The sequence below is a fragment of the Scomber japonicus genome, chromosome 15 (genome assembly GCF_027409825.1).
Source record: "Scomber japonicus isolate fScoJap1 chromosome 15, fScoJap1.pri, whole genome shotgun sequence".
NCBI lineage: Eukaryota > Metazoa > Chordata > Actinopteri > Scombriformes > Scombridae > Scomber > Scomber japonicus.
This window is the reverse complement of record NC_070592.1, coordinates 5,879,379-5,904,143: the sequence shown is the minus strand read 5'-3', so window position 1 is coordinate 5,904,143 and position 24,765 is coordinate 5,879,379. Positions and strand designations below refer to the sequence as shown.

General features: G+C 40.4%; 1 protein-coding gene across 1 annotated transcript in view; it reads left to right on the top strand.

The window, feature by feature from the left end:
- Positions 1-3,592: 3,592 nt before the first annotated feature.
- Positions 3,593-24,765, top strand: part of dbpa (D site albumin promoter binding protein a) — a 44,022-nt gene continuing 22,849 nt past the window's right edge. Inside the window, exons 1-3 of the mRNA XM_053334952.1 lie at positions 3,593-4,702; positions 11,063-11,331; positions 12,174-12,372. Of these exons, the coding sequence (XP_053190927.1) occupies positions 4,507-4,702; positions 11,063-11,331; positions 12,174-12,372 (664 nt within the window). The 5' untranslated portion in view covers positions 3,593-4,506. The remainder of the gene's footprint in view (positions 4,703-11,062; positions 11,332-12,173; positions 12,373-24,765) is intronic.

Genomic DNA, 24,765 nt, shown 5'->3' with positions numbered 1-24,765 from the left:
TAACGTCTCATTTCATGACCGTGCATCTCATTTTTTTGGTGTTTTTTTTTTTTTTTTTTTTTTGGGTTATAATAAATGATGTGTCTGTGGTCATCTGCCTGGCTTGTTTAAATGACAGCGTGAGAGAAGAGGAGAGGGGCGGGGTGCTGCTCATGCTCCATCCAGGAAGGAGTGCAACTCAGGTGGGCGGGGACAGTCTCTGCTGCTGCCTGTCATTGGATGAATCCTGCAGGAGGTGGTGTATTCAATGCAAATACGTGGTGCGTTCACGTAACACGGGACGGGGGAAAAAAAGGATAGCAATATTATTATGACACTGTTTGAAGCCTTTACATACTGTTCAGGGTCTAATTTGATCCAGTTTTACATTTTAGAGCTGTAAAAAAATAAAAATAAAATAATAATACACCTTATATATTTGCATTAGCTGAACTTTTCCTAATGTGATCAAGAATATACAGAAATATAATTAAAATGCATCATTTTTAAAAAATTTTGTGCAGCAGATACACATTTTTATATATGCAAATATACTAATTTGACCTGAATTTATTTTTTAAAAATGTTATACTGCATTGTAATTATTATTTTCTTTTTTTTTGCACAAAAATTACACCAAAAAAGACAAATAATGACAGATAATGAGGCAGGAAAACCAAAATAGGTTTATTTAAAGCCTTCACCTTAAAATGTTAAAGATTACACAATATTACAGAAGATAAAATGACTATATATACATTATAATATAGTGATTATGAATAAAATACACTCTGTCAGCTCTGTTAAGGATTAAACAAACATGTATTAATGATTGATGGGGCGTGGGTGGGGTTGGTGTAGAGATTAATATGAACAGCATATGAGGGTTAAACTTTATAAATGTGGATTATATATCAGTAAAAAGATGTTTTCCTCATGTTTCTACTGGAAGGGGAAAACTCATTAGATAAGATAAGATATTCCTTTATTAGTTAGAACCACAATGGGGGTAATTTACATTAATGCAGCAGCAAAGTGGAGAGCAAAGATAGAAGAGTGTCAATAGAAAAGAATAAATAGGTAATAGGTACAAAAGCAATGAAAGCAATAATAGTAAAAAAATAAATATAAATAGGAAAATAATAGTAACATTATGAGATAAGAGTAAAATTGGTGTTGAGTGATAATATACCTGAGTTTGATGTTGTTATTGAACATATTACAGGGTAAGGAAAATGAGTAATATAGTCTTATGCTGCCAATATTAAAATATAATGAAAAAGGCTTAATAATATTCTACCTATTAATGTAGTTTTTTTTCTTTTATTAATGAAGAGCTGTTGTTTTTTTACCATTAACCCTATGAATCCTGTTAGTTTGAGACAATGTGGATTTTTAGAGTAAGAGATTTGGACTGAGTAGATATTGAAATTGGAAATCATAATTATACTTTTCTTAAATCCAAAAAAACATGAAAGATATCTTAAAAATATAACTTTGATGAAATATACTTAAATACCATGTAACAGATGTTGGATTTTTAGGTCTAACTCAAACAATCACTTAAATGATATTCACAGATATGTTTCTGACACCACTCCTGTACGACTCCCCGGTTGACTATGTGGAGTCCGTCAACCTCCTGGGAACCATCATCAGCCAGGACCTCAAGTCAAGACCTCCACCAAGAAGGCTCGGCTCGGCAGAGGATGTACTTCCTGCAGTAGCTAAAGACATTCAACCCCTCCATCCCTCCATCCCCGTCTCATACATCCATACAACTGCTATAGGATGAGGGCAGACTGTAGTGGATCATCCTCTGGGCTGAGAATGTGATCGGCTGCAACCTGCTACCCCTCCAGCAGGTAAGATCATCCACATCCATCCATCCATCCATCCACCCATCCATCCATCCATCCATCCATTGTCTTCTGCTTATCCAAGGCAGGGTCGTGGTGGCTAAGCTAAGCTAAGCAATGTAACCCAAACATCCTTCTTCCCAGCAGCTCCTGGGGGATCCCGAGGCATTCCCAGGCCAGTATAGACATATATATAACCCCATCATGGTATTCAGGGTCTACCTCAGGGTCTACCTCAGGGTCTCCTCCCAGTCGGCCGTGCCTGGAACTCCTCTAAAGGGAGGCGTTCAGGAGGCATCCTCACCAGATGCTCGTACCACCTCAGCTGGCTCCTTTCGGTGATAAGGAGCAGCTGCTCTACTCCTAGCCTCCCCCGGATGTCTGAACTCCTGACCTGATATCTAAAGCTGAGCCCAGACGCTCTGTGCAGGAAATTCATTTCGGTCCGCTTGTATCCGCCATCTCATTCTTTGCGGTCATGGAGTTCTTGGGTAGTCCAACCTGGACAATTTGACAAACTGTACTTTAAATGTTCCCTACTGTGCTATATTAGTATTTCAGGTATACTACTAACAGTTCAAATATGCAATATGCATTTATATAGTTTTGTGTGTAAGTTTAAGTTTAAGAACATTTACCATAGGCACTAAATCAGAGGTAAACCATCTTAAATTTGCAGCTTAGTACTTCCTTAACCCTCACATACTGCTCATATTCTGGCATTTCATTAACAAGCCATTTTATCTCTATACAAGATAGAGCAGAGAAAGTGGATTCTTCAGTTTTTACATTTTGTGTAGATGGAGAAAAGGCATCTATTGTACAGGGTGTGTCCATAAAGTCTCTTTACAATTTAACACATTTATTACAAAAGCAAATGAATAGACAGATCTGAGGAAATGTAATCATTTAATACACCTCTATATGGGCTCCATTAGTTGCATGAAGCACATCAAGACAGTACTGGATTTCTCACCATGTTGGTTGTAGCAGAGCCTCATCAATGGAGGCAATGGCATCAGTGATGTTTAGCTTCAGGTGGTTGATGTCCCGTATCTTTGTTCAATGCATGATACACAAATGCAATGTGATTAAAAACTTTGATAACCACTGAGTGCATAGAAGAAATCTGATTAACATATCTCATCAATTGCTTTTGTAATGATTTTTAAAAACTGTAAAGAGACTTTGTGGACACCCTGTATATTGGTCCAAAGTCCAATGTTACATACAAATGTCAATTAATGCACAGAAATGCATATCAGCTGCACTTAAAAGTTTAAATATTTCCATTTTTCTAGAGATCTAGAGATCATAGAAGGCAAAGTCATCAAATGTCTTGTCTGGTATATAACACTGGGTCAACAGTATGTAATGTGTTAATGTGTGAAGTTGGAAGAAAAACTACATTTACTGCATGGAAGCTCATATCTACCAGCTTTCCCATGAGCAGTGAAGGTTGCAGTGTGGCTGTATGGGAAGGGGGCGTCGCCGCGTGGGGGGGGCCAAAACATGCAAACGATCCACGCCCCCTAGCGTCTCTCCCCCGTGAGCGCTGACGTCACACGAGCGGCCCGTGTTGGTTCCAGCTGACTGGCAGAGAGAGAGAGAGAGAGAGAGAGAGAGAGAGAGAGAGAGAGAGAGAGTCAGAAAGAACGACAAAAATAGAGAGAAGTGTGTGTGTTTTTGTGTGTGAGAGAGAAAGAGAGAGAGAGAGGGGGGAGAGAGAGAGAGAGAGAGAGAGAGAGGAAAATAAGAGCCATCAGCACCATCTATCTGACTCTCATACTATTGGATATTATTATTTTGGGGGGATCTTTCTTTCCTTCATCTTATATTTTTCGCTCATATTCAATCTCAAGTTTGTTTTTGTATTCTTTTTTTTTTCTCTTCTCTCTCTCTCTGTTATTTTTTGTGCGTGTATGTGTGAGAGAGTGTGAGAGTGTGTCTGTGTGGATACTTTTATTATCCCACCAGCTCGACTCGACTCTTATTCTACTGCTTCTATTCTATAATCCCTATTTCCTCACTCATCGTATGGGACTACACAGGCGATTATTTCTCTTTTTATTTGTTTGTTTTCCCACTCCGGACTAAAATTCACCGAGCGATCGACCAACTAACCAACCAGCCAACCGACCGACGGACCGGACCCGACCGTGAGCCACAGCTTTACCACCACAAACTCGAAGAGAGGGGGAGACTTCACTCGTGCGCTCTCCAGGATTTTAATGTGTCTTCCTGTTGTGGGCATTTTGTGAGCTGAGTTTGATTTTGGGAAAATTAGGACGGAGGTGAGGTGACAGCAACTCCTGAAGCTCAATCAGTCTGTGAGGATGAATAATAAGACTCGCACGGTCAACATGGTGGTGCCATTTTGGAGATAAATCCCCTCCACCACCACCAACACCACCTCCACCACCCACCCCCCCCCCCACATCTCTCCTCTGTTTTAATTTCGTTTCTTGACACATTTCTCTTCATGTGACGGGAAGAAAAACCCGGGATATCAGGTGGAGATCTTGCGCACACACAGGCGTCACCTGCCTGTCAACTACCACTAATTGGATTATTTTGATCTTGAACTTACTGTCTGCAGGTTGCTCTCCCTCAACCTCCACCACCACCTCCTCCTCCCCTCTCCTCCTCCTCCCCCCTTAAAGAAGTTATGTCAAGGCCTCTCACTCAGCTCTTGCCGCCGGATCTTCCTGCCGGGGCCACCAGCCCCCAGTTTGGGGCCAGCAACCCGACTGGAAGTGGCCCCCAGGGTGGCCACCTGACCTCCATGACCAACCTCAAGTCGTTACTTCAGCTGCCAATCAAAGCCGACCAGAGAGGCACCAAGGACTGCTGTGAGATGAAAGGTGAGTGCGTGCACGTGAGCGTGTGTGCACGTGTGTGAGAGAGCGAGCGAGGTGGATCCTATAGGCATGAGACGTCTTAAAGGGACACTATCAAAATACCTCAGCCAACAAGTGACTGCAAGGGAGAGACATTATAATGCATTTAAATGTGCTGCAAGTGAATTCTAATGCTGTATTATACATTTCAATGCATTATAAGTGCATTAAAGTGTGTTTTATCTTATTGTAGGAGATCATGCAATCCAACATAAGGAGAGCACTATTTTAAATTATAAATTCACTGTATAGTTCTTTAAATATGCATGTGAAGCCCCTGCAGAAATGTTATGGGAATATTTGAGTGGTATAACATTAAAAGCAGCTCAAGTGCTGCAGAAATATCACAGGAATCATACAGTGATTATTCATTTGTGGATGTGTGTGTGTGTGTGTGTGTGTGTGTGTGTGTGTGTGTGTGTGCATGTGACTGAGTGGGTAGGTGTGATTGTCAAAGACAGAGGCCCTGCTTGTCCAATGCACACACACACACACATACACACACACATACACGTACACATATATATGCACATGCACACTCTGTTTTCACTTCAGCCTTCCTCCTTCTGGCCCTGCTGGATTCTCACATTTAAAAAAAAAAATGCTTCCTTTCCTGCATTTGGTGAAATGAAATTATCAGGAGGAGGGAAAGATGAGGGTGGTTTAAAAAAAGAAACACAATCTGGAGTGGATGCCATCAAAAAAAAAAAAAACACACACACACACAGCCAAGAAGAGGAAGAAAAAGAAGAAGAAGAGGCAGCAGTAGTGTTTGTGTTGAATCTAATTTGCCGCTCTGTTTAAAGAAAGGTTACTGAGCGGGACTGAATTGTTTCCCATCCACCAGCTGCCATGACAAATATTAACCAGGCTGCCTCTCCTTCCTCTCCACTGTGGAGATGTCATAACTCCCAGTCAGCTGCTCTCAAACACACACACACACAGGATTTGCTGGGCTTGTGAGGACAGTTCCATGGAGGATTGCTCTCACCTCGAAATGTTATATTTACAGGCAAAATCAGTGTTTTTATCAGTGTGAGAGCATGCAAAAATGTCCTCACAAGCACAGTAGGTTATCAAGGGTCAGCCCTCGCAAGTATAATTAAAACCCAACACACACACATGCACAGAGAGGGGAGAAAAACAAAGAAATCACACTGTCAAAGCGCTCCCTGCAAGTTGGCGGCCCCTGGTGGCATGTTGGTGCAACTGCAGCTCTCTTCTCTGGAGTTTTTCTTTTGTGCCTTTGCATGAGGAGGAGGTAGAGGAAGAGGAGGAGGAGGAGGAGATGATGGTGAGCGTGGCTGACAGGCTCTCCACGGAGTCAGAAGGCAGCTCAGAGGCCTGGGCAGCCTCATTGTCAGCGCCCATAGAGCGCATCTCCAAATGATAGGTGATGCATTCAGGGGCCGCGGTGCCAAAAAGATGTTAGTGTTTGATGTGTTTTTGGTTTGCCCCTGGCTCTTGACGCCTTTCCCCTTTTCCGCGATGCAGTGAGTCGATGTTTCACTCCTGCGCTTTTTCCCTGGCTAGCTTTGTTTGACGCCTTCACAAACACCCACTCTATCTGGCACATCTCTCTCTTGTCTCTTTCTCCCTCTTGTCGTTCCCTCACATGTCTTTGAGTTGTTGTTTTTTTTTTTCCTCTAGCACTCCTGTTTCCTCGCACTCTTCTCCTCAGATCACTCCCGTCTTCCACTATTGAGGTCCCTCAGCTGATTTACATTTTCTCAGGCTTGTCATCTTTTACAGTATGCTCTAATTTCAACCTCTTCTTTCCGAGCCTATTTTATTTGCATTCATCTCTATCTCCTCTTTCTTTCACTCTAAATCTATTTTCTCTCACCTCTCATTCAAATTTGCATAGATCCTCTGTCCTGTTACCAGTCCTTCCTTCTCTATTTTCTCACTGTAACCTTTCTTTTCCCTTTGTACTCTGGTCACTCTATCAGGTCTAATGACTTGTCCACTCCAGTTCAAAGCATCACCATCACTTTTATTAAGCTGTGTCACTCCTACTCATTCCTCCCATCCATTTCCCCTCCTTCTCCCCTTTTCATTCTCTCCTCCTGTTGCTTCCTAACAAAAGCGATTTCCCCATTTCTTACCTATAGAGCCTGGCATGTGTTGAGAGCTATTGTATTTTTCTATACTTCTTTCTTCATGCACACAATTTAGCAATTTGTGCTCTTGAATTAATAACGAGTGTCCACAAATTAGTACTTTATACTATTGAATTACGTAATTGGTGGTCTTAAGTTGTTGTTTCAGATAGTTGTGGTTGCCTCGGTCAGTTGGAGCAGCCAAAATGTTAACAACATGCTAACAGCAATCACAATCATATCCCAGAATGGAACAAATTAAGTTCCAGAATGAAACAATTAATATCACAACCACATTCTAGAACAGAACGAGTCACATTCTAGAATGGAACACATACTATTCCAAACGCATTCTAGAATGGAACACATACTGTTACACTCAGTCTAGAATGGTTTGCTTTGGTTTTTAAGGCGCCTAAAATGCTGACTTCATTCCATCATATTAATGTTTTTAGGTTACCATATTTGTCTTTTGTGACCTCAGCAGTTTTTTGTACAGTTGTGATGTTACAGCAGTGGTTTGTTAAAGCAGTACTGGTCAATTGAGCTGCTATGAGTTAGGTTCAAATACCAATTTGTAGCCTAATGTAGCGCAAAATAAACTGTGAAAGTTGTCAGTATAAATGAGATGCTTGGGTTTCAAGGCTGGATTACCAACCGGGCAACTGCCCAGGGCCCCAAAAAGATTTACTCCATGTCAATTGGGTCTGCATAATTTGATTAATTGCAAATTAGGTGTACATTTGCAGTGCTGAAGTACAAAATCGGCAATGACAGGTCCTCCATCTTGTGGGCCTGGTCTTGAAGAGGAGCTCTTGGTCAAAATCTAGTTCGAAGACCAATTGTTTCAATAATATTGAGCTCATTTATTGTAAGGTTTGTTTTATCAAATTGCACATTTTGGTGTACAGCAAGGCTGCTATTAACCATCAATTTGATTATCAAATACTTTCTGTAATAATCGATTGATTGTTCAGTGTAACAAAAATGTTAGATTATATTGAAAAATGCTGATCATTATTCCCTGAACCCCAAGTTAACATGTCCAGATGACTTGTTCTGACCAACAGTAAAAACCCAAAATGTGTTGAGTTTACTGTGGAAAATTGAGAAAACTAGCGAACATTCACATTTGTGCTGGTACCAGTTATTTTTCAGCTGTAGAGTGCTACAGTGTATAGAGGGGGGTCAGAGGGGCCCAACAACAAACGTTTGCCCCGTGGCCCCTTTGGAGGTTAATCCGGCCATGTTGGTTTTAATTGACCTAAACATACAGTATGTACAATAATAATAATACTATTTATGTGGACATTTCAACAATATAGTTTCTGTTTTTGTTAATTTGTTCACACACATCAAATAATTTCAATTTATGTCCCTCCATAACACCTACAGGCCTCCTTACTTTGCCTTCGTTGTGTATCTTTTCCTTCTTTACACCCATCAGTCTTCATCGTCTTCTCTTCTTTGGCGTGCCTCCTTTCACCTGTCTTGTTGGATTCTCCTTTCATCCCTCTATCTCACTAGAAGTGTGAGGGAAAAGCAGTATTATTCTCCTCCTCCTCCTGATGTTACTGCGCTGCACTGCACTCTCCACATCCCTTTTACTTAACCATAACAGTGTGACATTTAGAGAAATACAGTTCTCATCTTGTTAGAGGCACTTGACAAAATGTTACACTGAGTACAGCAAATGTAAGTGTTAGCATAGCTCCATTTTAAGGGGAAAAATGTGCCTTCAAATGTCACCAAAGGATATCTATCGGCTCTATTTTTTGTGTCTAAGAATAAAAACAGTAACCTCACATTATGTGTTCATAGTAGTGTTGCCAATATTGTTCCAGCAACTGTAGCTAGCTAGCTGTAGTTTGTCAAAAATGGCTCCAAACTGAAAAATAAAATTGTATGTAAGCTCATTTAAAATGTTTTAATATGAAGCAGTAAAGCAGGATATGTTTTTTATTGGCAGTAATTTAACACGGCCGCTATAGCTTCCCTTTAAATAGGGTTAGGGTAGTCAGAACAGATTGGATTCATCGTAAGGGGGTGGGGAGGTAGGGCTTAAAGAGCAAGAGCTAAGACTGCCTATTAAGAGACAGAGGCTGAACTGAGGGGCTGCATAAAGGACCAGTGTTTGAATAATTTGAATCATGCAAAGCTACTCAAGTGGACTCCCAGAAATAAAAATAAAGAGATGGAAATGAGCATAATAGGTCCCATTAAAAAAAATCCTCCAAAGATGAATTGATTATTAAAAAAGTTTGCAATTAATTTAATAGTTGACCACAAATCAACTGATCATTGCAGCTCCACCCCATTATTAATCTCTAAAAAGCTCCGACTGACAGAAAGAGAAAACAGCCCCAAGATTATGTCTGCACAAAGTAATAGACACAGAGATTACATTTGATCAACATTTTCATCTGTTGGATTATACTCCTTTCTTTTTGGCTCTCCCTCGGTCTGTAAGAGTTGAGTAATAAATACACAGTAGATTAAAAGGAAACTGCCAGGCAGAGGAGGAAGATGATGATATCAGAAAGATTATAAAATACATGAATATGATGGACTCCCTTGCTCTATGCTTCCTCCCCCCTCCCGTCCCTCTCTCTCTCTCTATCATTCGCCCTCTCTCTCTTTTCTGCTGTTTTCCTGATGTAATCTTTTGTGTATTTATGTGTTTTAATCACTTTAAATTTAAATATCCGGCCTTCCCGATGCTTTCCCTCAGTCGTTCCCCCTCTCTCATTACTCTCTTGTCCCTGTCAGCCTGGCCCAGTTAAATATGCTCTTTTATTACTATTTTATTGTGTTTTATTATTCAGCGTGCCGTTTATTCAATATGCACTTTTTTGCAGCCAGTTCTTATAATAATAATATTACAAAAAGATAAGAGTACAAAACCATCACAGTAACTCTTTTCATACTGTGTTAAATCCTGTTTTATTTGCAGGATTCTCACTTCAACTCAAACTCAAAACAACTTTATTAATCCCACTTGGGGCAATTAGTTAGAAGCAGCTTGTTGTACACAGAAAAAAAAACCCTCCCAACAGTAACATACAAGAGCATACAAACAAACAACTACACCAAGGGGCTAAAATGTGGAAATAAAATCTATAAATGATATTGATAAATCAAGCTAATAAACACAATAAGAGATTAGATCAAACCTACACAGCAGACGAGATAAAAGACTTTCTTTTTTTTTCTGGTGATGGTTTATTGATGCATGAAGTCGATGATCTATCTTTCCATTGGACAGCCGTTCCCTGTGAGAGGTCAAAGTGCAGGGTCGGTAAAGTCGACTTTATTTATAGATTCCTTTTAATGATTGCAACTAAGTGCATCACAGAAAAGCAAAGGACACAATACTAAACAGATGTTTGTTTAATGACTGTTGTTTGCCTTCTAAGTTTGATTTTTAGACAAAATATCACTCAAATGTAAAGCATTGGCATGTTGGTATCTGTTGGTATCTGTCTGCACATATATAGAGTTTAAGAATCCAATCAGATCAATAGCTGTTTGTCCATCAGATATTACCTATAATCGGTCGTTACATGGAGTATTTGACCTTACACCTGGCATTAATATGTGTCTCTCAGGTGATCCGATAACAGGCGGACAGCAGAGACACTTTGCCGTTAACAGCTGCCTCTATTATACATCTTGAGCTGACCACTTGTGTCCAGATTTCATTGCTGCATACATCACTCCAGCTAAAAGGTCAAAGCGGCCAGCTCACATTTATTACATCAGCCAGACAAGCACCACTTTTGTTTTAAATATGAGCTAAAGAGCGAAGAGTTTCAAGAACTATACAGACTATTCCAACCATTGCTTTTACTGAAACAACCACCATGTCCAGTATTGATTGCATATTATACTGTTTCGTCCTTGCTAGGGACACATTAGGACACATTAGCTTTTACACTAGAAATTATATATAGTCTAATGCATCCCAGAACAATGGTTTGAGTGATCGGGTCACAATGTGTCTTGTCTTGGAAGTCACTTACAATTGGATTTAGTGCAGTCCACTTGTGACCAGTGTGAGAATATATGACACCATTGAACTCCTATCTTTCCTTCTTTCCTTCATCCTTCAACACAAACTCAAAGAGGAGAAACATGTGACATCACCCTGTTTGGTTGATAACACAAAGCAGCCTGTTTGAGTATTAACAGTAACAAACATTTCGTCCTTCCATCTCTCCAGACAAAGACAAGCCCCTGGACTCCGACGAAGACTCCATGAGTGTCAGTGCCGGGGGGCCCGGCGGGCCGGGAGGAGCACCAAACTCCAACGGGCTGCGACCCAACTCCCAGTCAGCTTTCCTGGGGCCGCTGCTGTGGGAGAGGACCCTGCCATGTGACGGAGGCCTGTTTCAGTTGCAGTACATGGACCTGGAGGAGTTCCTGACCGAGAACGGGATGGGAATGCACAGTAACGGGCCCAGCTCCACCAGCGCCCAGATCCCCTCTCAGGTAAGACTGATGGAGACCAAACCCCAAAGCTTCCCTTCAACCTCAAAGACCTGCAAGACTAAGATGGGATATCCAAGTCGGAGATATCATGAATGTCTTTCAGGTATGATATCTTACCCATGGCAAGAAGAACTACAGAAGAAATGGATGCAAAACCGCCATTACTGCCGGTTTCATACAAATCAAATGCAGCTAATTAATAACAATTAGAAACACGCAATACGACTTTTAAAAGGGGAAATTCCAAGCTTTATTTCGATTTATGTGGTATGATTACAAGGCAATGGGGGCTAACTATCTTTGGAATAATGGGAAGTTTTCCTGTTCTTCCATTATTCCAGACATGGTGTAATGAAGCCAGCAGCATTTGCCTAATAATACCTCTCTCATTAGAAGTGTCGCCATCCTGTCTGATTTGAACATGAGTGGATGTGTTGTGTCCGTGCACTAGCCTATGGGGGATTGTCTGCAAACCATCTGATGCCAAATTGTCATTTTGAGTCTCTGCCATTGTTACTTTGTTATAGATTGAATGTTAAAAAAAATGATTTAAAAGCACTAATGACTAATGACAGTTTGTTTATGATCTAAAAACAAGAAACCATTGTCTGCAGTTGGCATGTAGACCTCTTAAACTGTCCGTGAGAGGACAAAATTTGGATTTTCTTCTTCAATTTTGGTCACGTCCAACAGATGTATTTAATTTGTGTGAGCTGGATGAATCTACAAGTGATAAATTACCCGTGATTCGATCCTGTTCTTGTTGTCCATGCTGTGATTTAGTTTGGAAACAGTCGTCATATATTTTTATTTTATTTTTTATTTTTTTACTCTTCTCCCAGAGCTCCCAGTCAGCGGTGCCCAACCAGAGCTCCCAGTGTCCTCCCTCCTCTCCTCCGCCATGTTCTTCCTCTGCCTCCTCCATGTCCTCTTCATCCTCCTCTTCCTCGCTGCTGGGACTGGAGACCGTCCAGCCACAGCCGCAACCTCAGCCACAGCAGCAACAGCAAGGCATGGTTGGAGGACCTGAGTGTCTACACGGTGAGTGACTGAATTTAGAATTTCATAGTCATCAAGAGTGAGCTGGGAGGAAATATGGAAGCGCCGTTTTTAGGGCCCGATCACTGACAGTGTGAAGGCCCTATTGAAACTGAAAGTATTACTCTTGGTATTTAAAAAACAACAATGCATTTTTGACAGCCTTAACATGCCCGAAAAGTCATGAAAATTGGCACACGTGTCAAACCTGGTGAAGAATGTGATATTTTATGGTTCACGGAAATGGCCGTCGCAAAAAGCTCAACAGCGCCCCCTAGAACAATATAGCCCCTCGCTCCAGATTGACGTAGACAAACGAAATTCGGTATCTATATCTATCATGTTAAGATGCACAAAAAAGTCTCTTGGACCCATACCCTAACTCCAACATGAAGTCGGCCATTTTGATTTGAATTTGCCATTTTGATTTGAATTTGCCATTTTGGTGATTTCCATGCCTTGTATTTTAACTAGCTCCTCCTACAGATTTCATCCAACTGACTTCAGACTCACTCAGTATCATCTTAAGACCTTGAAGATGAAAATGTATCAAAATCTTTCACCTACCTGTTGGGGCGTGGTAGTGCGGTGAATTTCGAGGCTTCGCAATAAAACAGAAGGTCCTTATAAGTCCATCATATATTGTCCAAACACGACTTGCAGCCTTGATATTACACTTTTTATTCCATTTTGACCCTTTTTCAGGAATGCACCTGTCAATGATTTCAAAATTACACATAAAAAAATTTAAATAAATAACATGGCTTTCGAAATGAGAAGCTCCTGACAAATCGACTGTGAGATTAAATTTATAGAAAGAGGAAATTTCCACACCAGCTAATGCAATCAGACATACATGAAGCTGTACATGCAAAGCCCTGGATGTGATCTGGCACTAATGAGGACTCAGACTCATTCAGACTCATGATGCATTACATTAACTAACCAATTTCCACCACTCCCCACCTTCAACAATAACCAGTGTAGGATTTTCTCCAATTATAAGTATCTCTGTCTGATAAATGGCTGACACCCTTTCCTCCAGCCCTCCTCGGTTTTCTCCAGCCGCCTGTTTTTATCCGTTATATATATATATTTATAATTTATTGTTTCCTTTCTCTCTGCTGCTTTTGATGTGAACCAGAACTGCCAGAACATCAGATGAGGCTTTCTGTGTCTTTTCTCACAAGATTTCACAAGTCTGACAGCTTCCAAATCTGACTAATAGAAACCACAAAGCCACTATTTATTATGCTGACCGTCATGTTTTTTATCCTGTGAGCTGTGATCGAATGAATCATCACAGCAAATATGACAATGATTTACAGATGACAGATTCAGTCTCTGTAAATGTTGAACTATTATATAGACATTCAAGGGAAAAATGAGACAATGAGTGAAGTGGATGTTTGGAGAGAGAGAGAGAGTTATTGTAACAGTTTTTCCTTTTTTCACATGTGTATCTAATTACGATAGCAAACGAACGCATTTTGGAATTGAAGAAAAGACAAAAAGGGAGGATTATACTGTTGCATCCAAGTCAAAGTGGACCATTGTAACTCCTAAAGAACTTTAAGCCTTTTGGTATCATGAAATTATGCATAAAAATACAAGTTAATCATTTACAACCCTTTAAATCTCCATTTAAACAAGTCAGAAAGTCAGAAGAGAAGACTGACAGAAAAATAGAAAAATAGCAAATATGGCGACAACTTAGTGACCCTGTTTATGATTGACATGTCAATTGTCTCGTAACGTCTGTTGGTTTTCGTGAGCTACACGTACATCGGGATTGATCCTCCTCTTGTCCAGACTGTGGTCATAAAGCACCTGAGTCAGCTACCAAAAATGCCAAAAAATAAGAACAACTTAAACACTTCAGAGCACGCAGTTACACACAGTTTAGTCACAACAATAACAGTTTAGCTAGCTAGCTGACAACGTTTCCATAAACTTGTACAAACACACGGATGAATCACATTCGTAGATCACTCGCTCTCAAAGATCAATGCTCTCTTACCCACACACATCATTTAGCCGCTGAATTCTTCAGGGATCAGGTAAACGCTAAAACAGCTCTGCACGCCTTCTGTACGATACGATAGCACATCATGAAAACATCAGAGCTGCTTTTACCGTCGCTTTAAGGCGGCTGAGAGAGTACTGGCCAATTTCTGTTAACCTCAGCTGTCATTATCACTGACGATAAACCCTTTTAGAGACAAATTCCTCATACCATTACTAATGTTACAATTGCTCTTGGAAGAAATACGAAAATATGTTCGTCTTGGAGAGAATGACGCATTCAGCAAGAATCTGTCTAGAATGCTTCTTGGATGCATTTACAGATTTTTTTGATATCGGAGAGCAATGAGATTCAACCACAGTCTGGGGTAGCGAGGTGTGACGTCACCTGTTTAATTGGAGCTGATTTGAAGCCCAGAGTTGCAGCTTATGGTCGGCGCCATCTTTCCTGTTTGGAGCCAGGAGCTTCCAAATAAGGAGTGCAGGACGCTGCCTTTAAAGCTCTGGAAACACACTCAGCTACCTCAGACTGAAGCGAATGCTAGCTTACTGGAATCACTGGGCTAACATTGGCTGTGTTTGTAAAATTGTGCAGACATGACAGATATCATGATCAAGGAACATCAGATGTACTGAAATGTTAGTCAGACTCAGTGCGAGCCCTGGAGCTGTGGAGGTTGGCAGCAGGTGAGCCAACTGTCAATCAACGCCCACACGATAGACATCAAAGCTACGATAAGTCTTTAAATCTGATTCATTAAGCCGTCATTTCCAATAATGATCCAAGCACATTTATTAAAAAATGGACTGAATTTAGAGTTTGACACCATAATGACTTAAAGAAATATTAATTTAGTATTTCTAGAGAGAAATTGGCGCTTTTTAGAGTGGGAGTTGCATCTATTGGCCATTGGTGGTATTACACTTTAAGGTTTTGCTGCTTGGATCCAATCAAGATGCATGAAACGGCAAAGTTTTAATCGAGTAAAAGAGATTGGATCTTCTGGACACTGTTAGTGGTTACATGTTACAGTGATGTGATGACATTTAGAGTTATTGAGCACTGTTCTTGGCTGAGTAACACGAAATAATTTAACAAGTAATGTGGATAATGACCAACTTCTGCTGTCGAATAATGAGTAATTCCTTCCTCAAAAGGTTATGAGCAAAGAGTAACTTGCACAATGTTTTTGGCCACACAAAATTCATTTATAAAGATTGAACCCGCATGAGGGAATTTATGGCTACTCCCATTTTGCATTGTTTGTTTCCTGACTGCATTATTTCTAAGGAGATGTCACCTCTCATCATGTAGTGATACTTAGCCCAGTATTTCATATCGCTGCTCAGGTTGTACTCACTCTTTTCATAAAAGGTTAGATGCTATCAGTATTTATGAAGAGTCTGGACACATCTAAAGGCAGAGAGGAAGAAACAGATAGAGAAACAGATTGTAAGAAAAAAAAGAAAAAAGAAGAGATAAACCGCCCAGCAGGATCTGATTCTGAGAATTCAGCCTGGAACATTGTGTTTGTCTTTTTTATCCGGAGTCATGAACAGTAAAAGGAGAGATTTTTCGGCGTGTGAAAGATCTGCAGAGTAGCTTGAAGAAAAAATAAAACGCGAGCGAGCACACACACACACACACACACACACACACACACACACACACACACATATAACTACTGGAAAATGAGACACAGAGAAAGAGAGATGCATGAAAGAAAGCAGCACAGACTGAGCCAAGAGAGAGCTGCTACAGAGGAGAGAATACCACTGCATACTGCTGCAAGGCTCTGAGTGTGTGTGTGTGTGTGTGTTCATATCTGCCCCGAGTGCTTTTGTGAGTGTCTATGAATATACACCATGAGTGTGTGTTTGCATGCATTTTACTCGTGCATGTTTCTGTGTGTGCAGTACGCTGGACTTCAAACATACATATGAGAGCGTCCCCTTTGTTCCGACATTTGCATGCAACTATACAACTATGTAGTTTAATGTGAACATGCTTTCATGTGTGTGCGTTAGACAGAGAGGGAGAGAGAGAGAGGGAGTGTGTGTGCGAGTGTGTGTGTGTGTGTGTGTGTGTGTGCACTCTTTATTCTGAATTATAAACACGTGACTGGGTTGAGCATGATGCATCCAGCCAGAAATCCCTCAGGTCGTTGTGGAGCTGAAGTGTTACTACAGAGCCGCTGCAGCGAAGAGAGAATTAACCAGAGAAATAGATGGAAAATAGGCTGGAAATAATAATCTAATCCACATGCACATGTTTGGTTTGATTTTAATTCATTCTGGGCAAAGAGGAGCACAGCTTAGAGGAGGGAGAAAACACAGAAATATGGGTGCAGCTGTGCTTTTTAAAAAAAAAAAAGGGGCTTTGGAGAGTAAAAAAAAAAAAAGCTCACCTGTTTGTTTCTTAAAATGCTGAAAATCATAAAATATTTACATGAGAGAACTCAAACGATGCTTTTTAGTTTAAAGGTGTTCAAAAATGGAAAACTGCTCAGATTAAAATAAACCAGCTGTGGTTGGGTAAGCTTGTTTACTCCTCTTGACCTGTCCTGTAATTGATTTGTTGACTCACAAAGACAAACCCCCACAAACATCACAAATAAGATTTATCGTTTTGGGGGTTTGAACTGATTTTCACCTGCTGGAGTTCATGTCCATACAAAGCCAACAACTGTGTTTTCTGCTGCAAGAAAAGTAAATGAAATGAAATGTTGTGGCAAACACAGCTCCATGTATCAATGTGTCACATGATGATGATAGAAATAATATAAAAGCCTCCAAATGAGCCTTTGATCGTGTCTCCTGAGTCGGTAATTAAAAACACAATGAATTGCTGCAAATTATATTTTTAGAAGGATTTTCAAAAACCAAAATAAACACATTCCTGGAACAACTCAAAATTAAAAAATAAGCACCACATTTGGCTATAATATGAATCAAGGCTTTCCAACTGTGTGGAGTATTTAGAAGAAATTTGACATTTCAGGAAAAGCTTTGGAGTTTTCTTAATTAAAAGAATGATAGCTAAAGTGAATAAAGGGTTTCTAGTAATACCTAATGATAAGAATTTGAAGTTATTTCAGTCTACACCCACTTAAAATGCTCAAATACCCACTGAGCCACAATCTGAGAAGTGAGATTTTTCAGCTGACTTCGTGATAAAGGATTTCCAGACATTAAGGAAAACTCCACAGTGCTTACTAATAACTATAATGTGTCTTTTAGAAATTGGTAAATCAAGTATTTTTCTTAACTTTCCATAAGAAATACCCTTTTTGTTTCATTTGGCTCAATGAGAAGACACATGATTCAGCTTGGTAGTTCAAATCAGGTGTTATCAGACCACAGCTTCAACACTTCCAGGTCAATTCACTCGGTCAGAAACCTTCTTAATCAAAAACAGATTTTTTAACTCTAACATTAGATTCCCGTGAGCCTGATTGTGCCGGAGGACGCCGAAGACCTCGTTGAACTCTGATGTGAAAGCATCTGCTGTGCGAATCTTTCACAGCTACGACAATTTGCTTGATGACGGTTTGGTTGATCGATTATTAAACTGAAGAGCACAAAGCAATAACATTCATAAAATAGTACACGAGACCGACCGAATGTGATGAGTAAACTAGAAATGTCAGAAAGAGGAACCAACCAAGGCACCTGGAGAGAAATCTGAAATCTGAAAACCCAAAAAAAGATCTGTGGAGTTGTTCCTTTGCCACGAGGCTCATCTGTCCACCGAACTTCATTTAGCAGATTTTTTAAAAAACTGAACAGATTCTCATGAAGAGATTGATGGTGAAAGCAGAAGTGGTGAAGCTTCAGTGGGAAGTACAGAAAAAAACAAACAAGTCAATCTAAGAATATAGTTTCAATACTTCAAGACATTTATAGAAACTTAGACAAACAGACCTGAGTTGACACAGACGCTAAATTCAGAACTTCGGTATTTTCAGATTCATCCAAAGATCTCCAGCTGTCAGATGTCCGACTATACAGTATATTATAAACTATATAAATCACCAAGTAAACAGGAGTATGCTGCACCAAATCATCATTATAATCTGTTTAAGTTGCATTCCTGAAAAGTATGTTAGACATGTATCTAGAGCTGCAATAATTAGATGATTAATTGATTAGATGAAAGAAAATGACTCTGCAACTTTTTTTTGATAATCAGTTAATGGTTTAAGTCATTTAAACAAGCAGAAACATCAAACATGTGGCCGTTAAAGCTTCTCAGACTGGAGAATACAGGAAAACTTCAGTTTCAAAAAAATGGTCTCACTACAGTGAAATGGATTAACATTACGACACATGAATATAAATAGGCTCATTGAATCGACAAGAGTCTGAGCTTTCCAGTCATATCCAATTTATGCAATTTCAAGACTGATTAAAGGTCACAATGTGCAGAAATATTCAAATACATTAATTTTAGAATAGGTGAAAGTAATATATTTATACTGCATGGGATTAGCATAACGTTGGCTGTCTGTAAAGGGGAGACTCACGAGTTCCCATAGTCCTGACTTTTATTCAGATATCTTGAAACTAGAGGTCAAGGGACTCCTTTGAAAATGGCCCTGCCACTTTTTTCCCTAAATCAAACTTTGGAGCATTATTTAGCTTGTTCCCGAAAAGCTAGCATGACATAGTTGGTACAAATTAATACCTTAGGTCATTTAGTTTCATGACACCAGAATCTTCTCTCTCTAGTTTTAAAACTGAGCCCACTACAGCCTCTGAAAGGCAGTAATGTCGGCCGAAGATGCATTTATACTGCATGCAAAAAACTGCATTGGATTAGCATAACATGGGCTGTCTGTAAAGGGGAGACTCATGGGTTCCCATAGACCTGACTTTTATTCAGATATCTTGAAGGCAGAGGTCAAGGGACTCCTTTGAAAATGGCCATGCCAGTTTTTCCCTAATGAAATTTTGGAGCGTTATTTAGCTCGTTCCCGAAAAGCTAGCATGAAATAGTTGGTACAAATTGATACCTTAGTTAATTTAGTTTCATGAAACCCGAATCTTCACTGTCTAGCTTTAAAACTGAGCCGGCGTCCTTGTGGTGTGTAAAAAATTGCAAGCACACGCTTTAGCATCGTGACAGCTGCTTATGGTTGGCTAAACCATGTTATCTCAGTTAGTCAGGCTTAAATACAGTAGCTAACGTCATTACCTAACAAGTAATGTGGAAAGTCTGAGCCTGAGGAGACTCGTTTTAAGAAGATCATCGTGTATAGGACGGAAAGTGAACGTCAATATTCCCTAATTCAAGTCAGCTAACATTATTTTGACAAGATAATCTCAACTCACTTTTTAAACCTTTTCCAGTGTGCAGTAGTTTAAAGCCAACATGGTGAAGGAGTCATGTGTAATAGTGATGAAGTCATGGCGGCTTAGGAGCTTGCACGTCAACAAATCAACAACCCTCATTATATGATATGGTTGAAAGCTGCAGGAAAACATCAAACATTATATATCTGGATGTATCTAATGTATCAGCACCAACATCACTGACTGTCTGTTGGTGGAGGTGTGTACAGTAAGCTGGAACAGGAAGATGAATCGTCCTTCCCACAATGTTTGACCTGCCTCTGGCTGCAGGAATTTCAAACACTGTAGGAGTATTGATCAGTGTAGATATGCCACCTCAATCAGTTATTCAAAATGCCAGATCTAATCATCATGCAGTTTGCTAAACAGGCTGTAGTCCTGCTGCTAAAAGGCTCCTTCACATGCTTATTTTTGTATTTTTTCAGTGGTAAAAATCTCAACTGAACCCAACACACATTGCTTACTGATTATGTGCAAATGCTGTGTGCCATATTTCTTCAAAATTCATAACATTTGATATTTTGCATGTCTTAGTTTCCACTGCTAGGACCAAAAAAACATCAAATCTGCGTATGTAGGGAAGGGTCAGCAGTTAGATTGTTACAGCCCATAAAAACCGCAGTCACTCTTTTTTTTTACAGACAGACAATCTAAGCACTGATTAGGCCGTCCTTGGTCTTAGGAGCGATGTACACAAATTCTCCAGCTGAGCTCTATTCTCCCACAACCACAGAGCTGCTTCACCTCAAACAAAAACCAAATACCAGAGTCTAGACTGGAAGAATCCCAGATAAACCCTTCACGAATCAACCAATGAGAAGAGATATATATACACACACACAACAGCAAAGAGTTTATTTCCAACATGCAGGCATTGAAAGATACTAAATCTAGCCGTGCATTGTTGAGGAGCTGAGCTGATCTGCTGCCTCTTTAAAAGAGGAGAGTGCAGGATAATTCCACGCTGATGCAGTCAGTGATTTAACATTCATGGCTGTGATTAATCCTGGCGAGGGAAGGGTTAAACAAGACACTGACTCTGCACTCTGTAACACTGCACAGAAAGAGGGAGAGAGAGAGCGAGAGAGAGAGAGAGAGAGAGCGAGAGAGAAATGCTGGAGGGGGAGAGCGAGTCAAGAGTGTTCGCTTTGCATGTTTTGAAATCTCTCTCTCTCTCTCGCTCTCTGTCTCACACGCTCGGGCCATGTGCGGCCGCCACGTCACGTGCCGCTGCAGAAAGCATCGGAGCGAGAGAGCCAGCATGCGAGAGAGCGAGAGAGAGAGAGAGAGAGAGAGAGAGAGAGAGAGAGAGAGAAGGGAAGGGAGGGGCTCGAGGAGGAAGGAGAGAGCAAGCAGGAGGGAGATAGAGAGAGAAAGAGAGAGAGAGAGAGAGAGAGGAAACAGTGAAGATTACAGAGCGAATAAACACAGACGACAAAACAAAAAGGAAAGGAGATTTAGAGAGGGGAACATTTTTTGGATGGTAGAGTTGAACAGTCATTTAGAGAGATGAGAGAGAGAGAATTTTAATTGAATTTTAAACAAATCTTTATCAGCAGTAGATATATTATAACAAGGCGTTAACACATATTTCGACAGTCTGTATATTTTCACAAAATTTCATCAGCACACACACACACACACACACACACACACAAAATGAGTTCCTCTTCCTCGGCCATAACCTCACGCACGCTCTGAAATCAACAAGTCCTTCAAGGGGAAAGACAAAATATGTCTTCCAAAACAACAAGTCCTCCAAATCAAACAAGCAAAACACGTCATTTGACCATGTGCCTCTGATTTTCTAGATCATCCTTTGTTTGTTCTTTCCAAAAACCATTAAAATAAATCACAGTTAATCAAAGCTGGGTATCCTTATAAATTATTATGACACCAGTACCGATCCCAAGTGCCCTTCAACTGATACTGATACCAACTGACGGGTCGTAGCTGCTGTGGCAGTGGGCCAATCACGTGTCGCAATAAATCGAAGAACGCTCGCATTGATTGACTGTGAGCAAGTCAATACAAATAGTCATGTTTACTAGCTGTGGGTCCAGAAAGGATCGATTCCAGGTATCGTTTGACGGGAGACGTTTCGATATGACTTATTTTTATTTATTTTGGTGGATACCTTTATACCTTTAAAGCTGCAGTTGGTAACTTTGAGGAGAGAGAGGACTTAGCATCAAATTTGAAGAAGTACAACTGTCAGATCCCTCCCCCTCGCTCTCCGCTGCGCTCCTGCCCTGCCTCCAAAGTCCCTCCCCCAGAGGAGGCTGACGTGTGCGCGACAGCACGCGACCATGGATGTGCATGCGATCGGTAATACATGAACTACACTCCACACAGCTAGATATAAAACCCTTTACAGTGACTTTCACATGGCTATACTTTACCTAGAAACTCTGAGATATGAGCTTGACCCAGCTGAGGAGGAAGGGGGAGGGGCCTGTGAGGAGGAAGGGGGAGGGGCCTTCTACGTCTCTACTCCGTGTCATTATTACTATGGCCACTAGATGGCATCTGTCACATCTGGCACCATATGTTAAGTCATTACAGCCAAAATAAAATAGTTAAAAGGCTGCACACGTTGGTGGAATATGACGTTTGTCAATGTGATGAAAACGTTTGTCAACTGTTCTGTTTTGGCATGTCGATTCATTGTGGTCGATACCTTTATACCTTTAAGCAGTATATTAACTGGTATGCCTTAATACCGATACCTAGCCCTACTGTTAACACATATTTATATATTTATATCCAGTATATACGTTATCTTAATTGAGCCTCTACTCTGTGTCATTATTACTATGGCCACTAGATGGCATCTGTCACATCTGGCACCATATGTTAAGTCATTACGGCCAAAATATGTCCTAGATCTGATGCTTAGCGACGATGCATATTTTGCTATTACCTTCCAAAATGGAAAAAAAGTGGCTTTTGATCTTTTTTACGAAATATCTGCCACCTTTGGTAAAGTGGTTAAAAGGCTGCACACGTTGGTGGAATATGGCGTTTGTCAATGTGATGTGATGAAAAATACCACTGTTCTGTTTCGGCATGTCGGTGTGTATCATCTCTTTAGAAAACAAAAGAAGACATTTAATCTCATCCTGCCAGATTCTTCCCAGTCTGCATATTTCGGCTACTTCACTTCACTTCACCTGTCTGGTTTGTGTTACTCGGTGTCAGCTGATGTGCCAAATAAGGCATCACCGATAGCGGCAGGTCATGTCCAGAGATCAACATCACACATCATTCCTCATTCATGTCAGTGACACTCCGCCGACCACAGAGGCTGATGTTTGATGCTTTGCCTTCAGAAAACACAACCTGCCCTACAGGTTTCCTTTTAAATGTAGTTTAGTATTGTGTGTAATATTTGTCATGAGGTGTGTCTTGGGAAAAAAGTTGCAGGAAGCTTTTGGAAAGGAGTCTGACAGCTCTCTCTTTATCTCAAACACCAACAAAAATACAGACTTTTTCCAAACCAGCAGCAGAAAATGTAGCTGAAAGAGACAGGAAATATATTCTTTTACTCTTGTGTCTAAGAGAGAGTCTCATAATCTGCTCGTCCATTGGCTGAGTGTGTGAGTAGTGATTTATAGGAGGGTGGGAAAGAGGGAGGAGGTCACTTACTATCTCCACATTGTGGTGACATAACTCCCAGTCAGTGTGTTGACATTAGGAACAGGACTCCAGGGGTGTGTCACCTGGACTGAATTGTTTTTGTCCATGTGTGTGTGTGTGTGTGTGTGTGTGTGTGTGTGTGTGTGTGTGCATGTGAGGAATGTCCACTTCTTGCACATTCATGTTACGGTGCACATGCCTGACTGCGTGTGTGTGTGTGTGTGTGTGTGTGTGTGGGGGGGGGGGGGGGGTGGGTTTGTTTTTAACCCAACCAATAGGAGGAGGAGGAGTAATATGCATGCTTTACAATAACTGTTACAAATCACTGTTATGACCCTGACAATGCTGTGTTGTTATGGTTAAGATTTTGGTCGTCATGGCAACACATAAACACCATAATAATCGATGTGATGGTTTTTTTAAACTCAAGGTTGAAAACAGGAAGTAAACTCCATTGAAACCACTCGATCCGCCACCATGACTTCATCTCAACTGCGTCACGTCGCCTTTTGTCATAACTACCACGGCCACTAGATGGCGCCTGTCACTCAAACGTAACTATAGGTTTTTTTTTTTGTCGGCTAAATTTTTTGGACCGTTACTATAGTTTTTTTTCTTGTGAGGATGGGTTTGTTTGTTGTTTGTGTTTCCAGAGGCGAGTCCGATCCTGCCGAGGCGGGTGCATGAATGTGTGTGTGTGTGTATGTGTGTGTGTGTGTGTGTGTGTGTGTGTGTGTTAGAGAAAGTGTGTGATGAACATGAAAATAAACCGAGATAAAAATAGAGTCTGAAGCTGATTTAAAATGATTGAAAGCATTGCTGGGATTAAAATGGCTTGCAGCAAAGATTCATTTATTTATTTTTTTATTTTTTTAGATTAGACTGAATTAGATTTAATGTTTTTTTTCTTTCCCTTTTTACATCTTTTCACAAAAACGTATATGTGAATAATTTAATTTTAAAATAATATATGCTTGTACCTCTTTGTATTACAATCAGCCGTCTATTATTCCTTTAAAAAAAAGGAAAAAAAATCTAATTAAAACAGTACAATCTGAAATGAAAACTAAAAAACTATAAAAATGGAATTAATGAAAATGTGTGTGTGGGTGTATCGCTGAATATTAAATCTCATCTGACAGAAAATTAAATAAACACTGACTTTCACGATCGATTAGTGATGTTATTTAATTATCCTGTTGTCCTCGAGTCAAGGGAGGAAGGGAGGAAGGGATAAGGAAGGAAGGGAGGGAGGGAGGGAGGAAGGAAGAAGGGATAGGAAGGACGGAAGGAAAGAAGGAGGGAAGAAAGGGGGATGGAAGAAGTACAGTTGGAAGGAAGGGAGGGAGGAAAGAAGAAACAGACGGGGTCAATTTG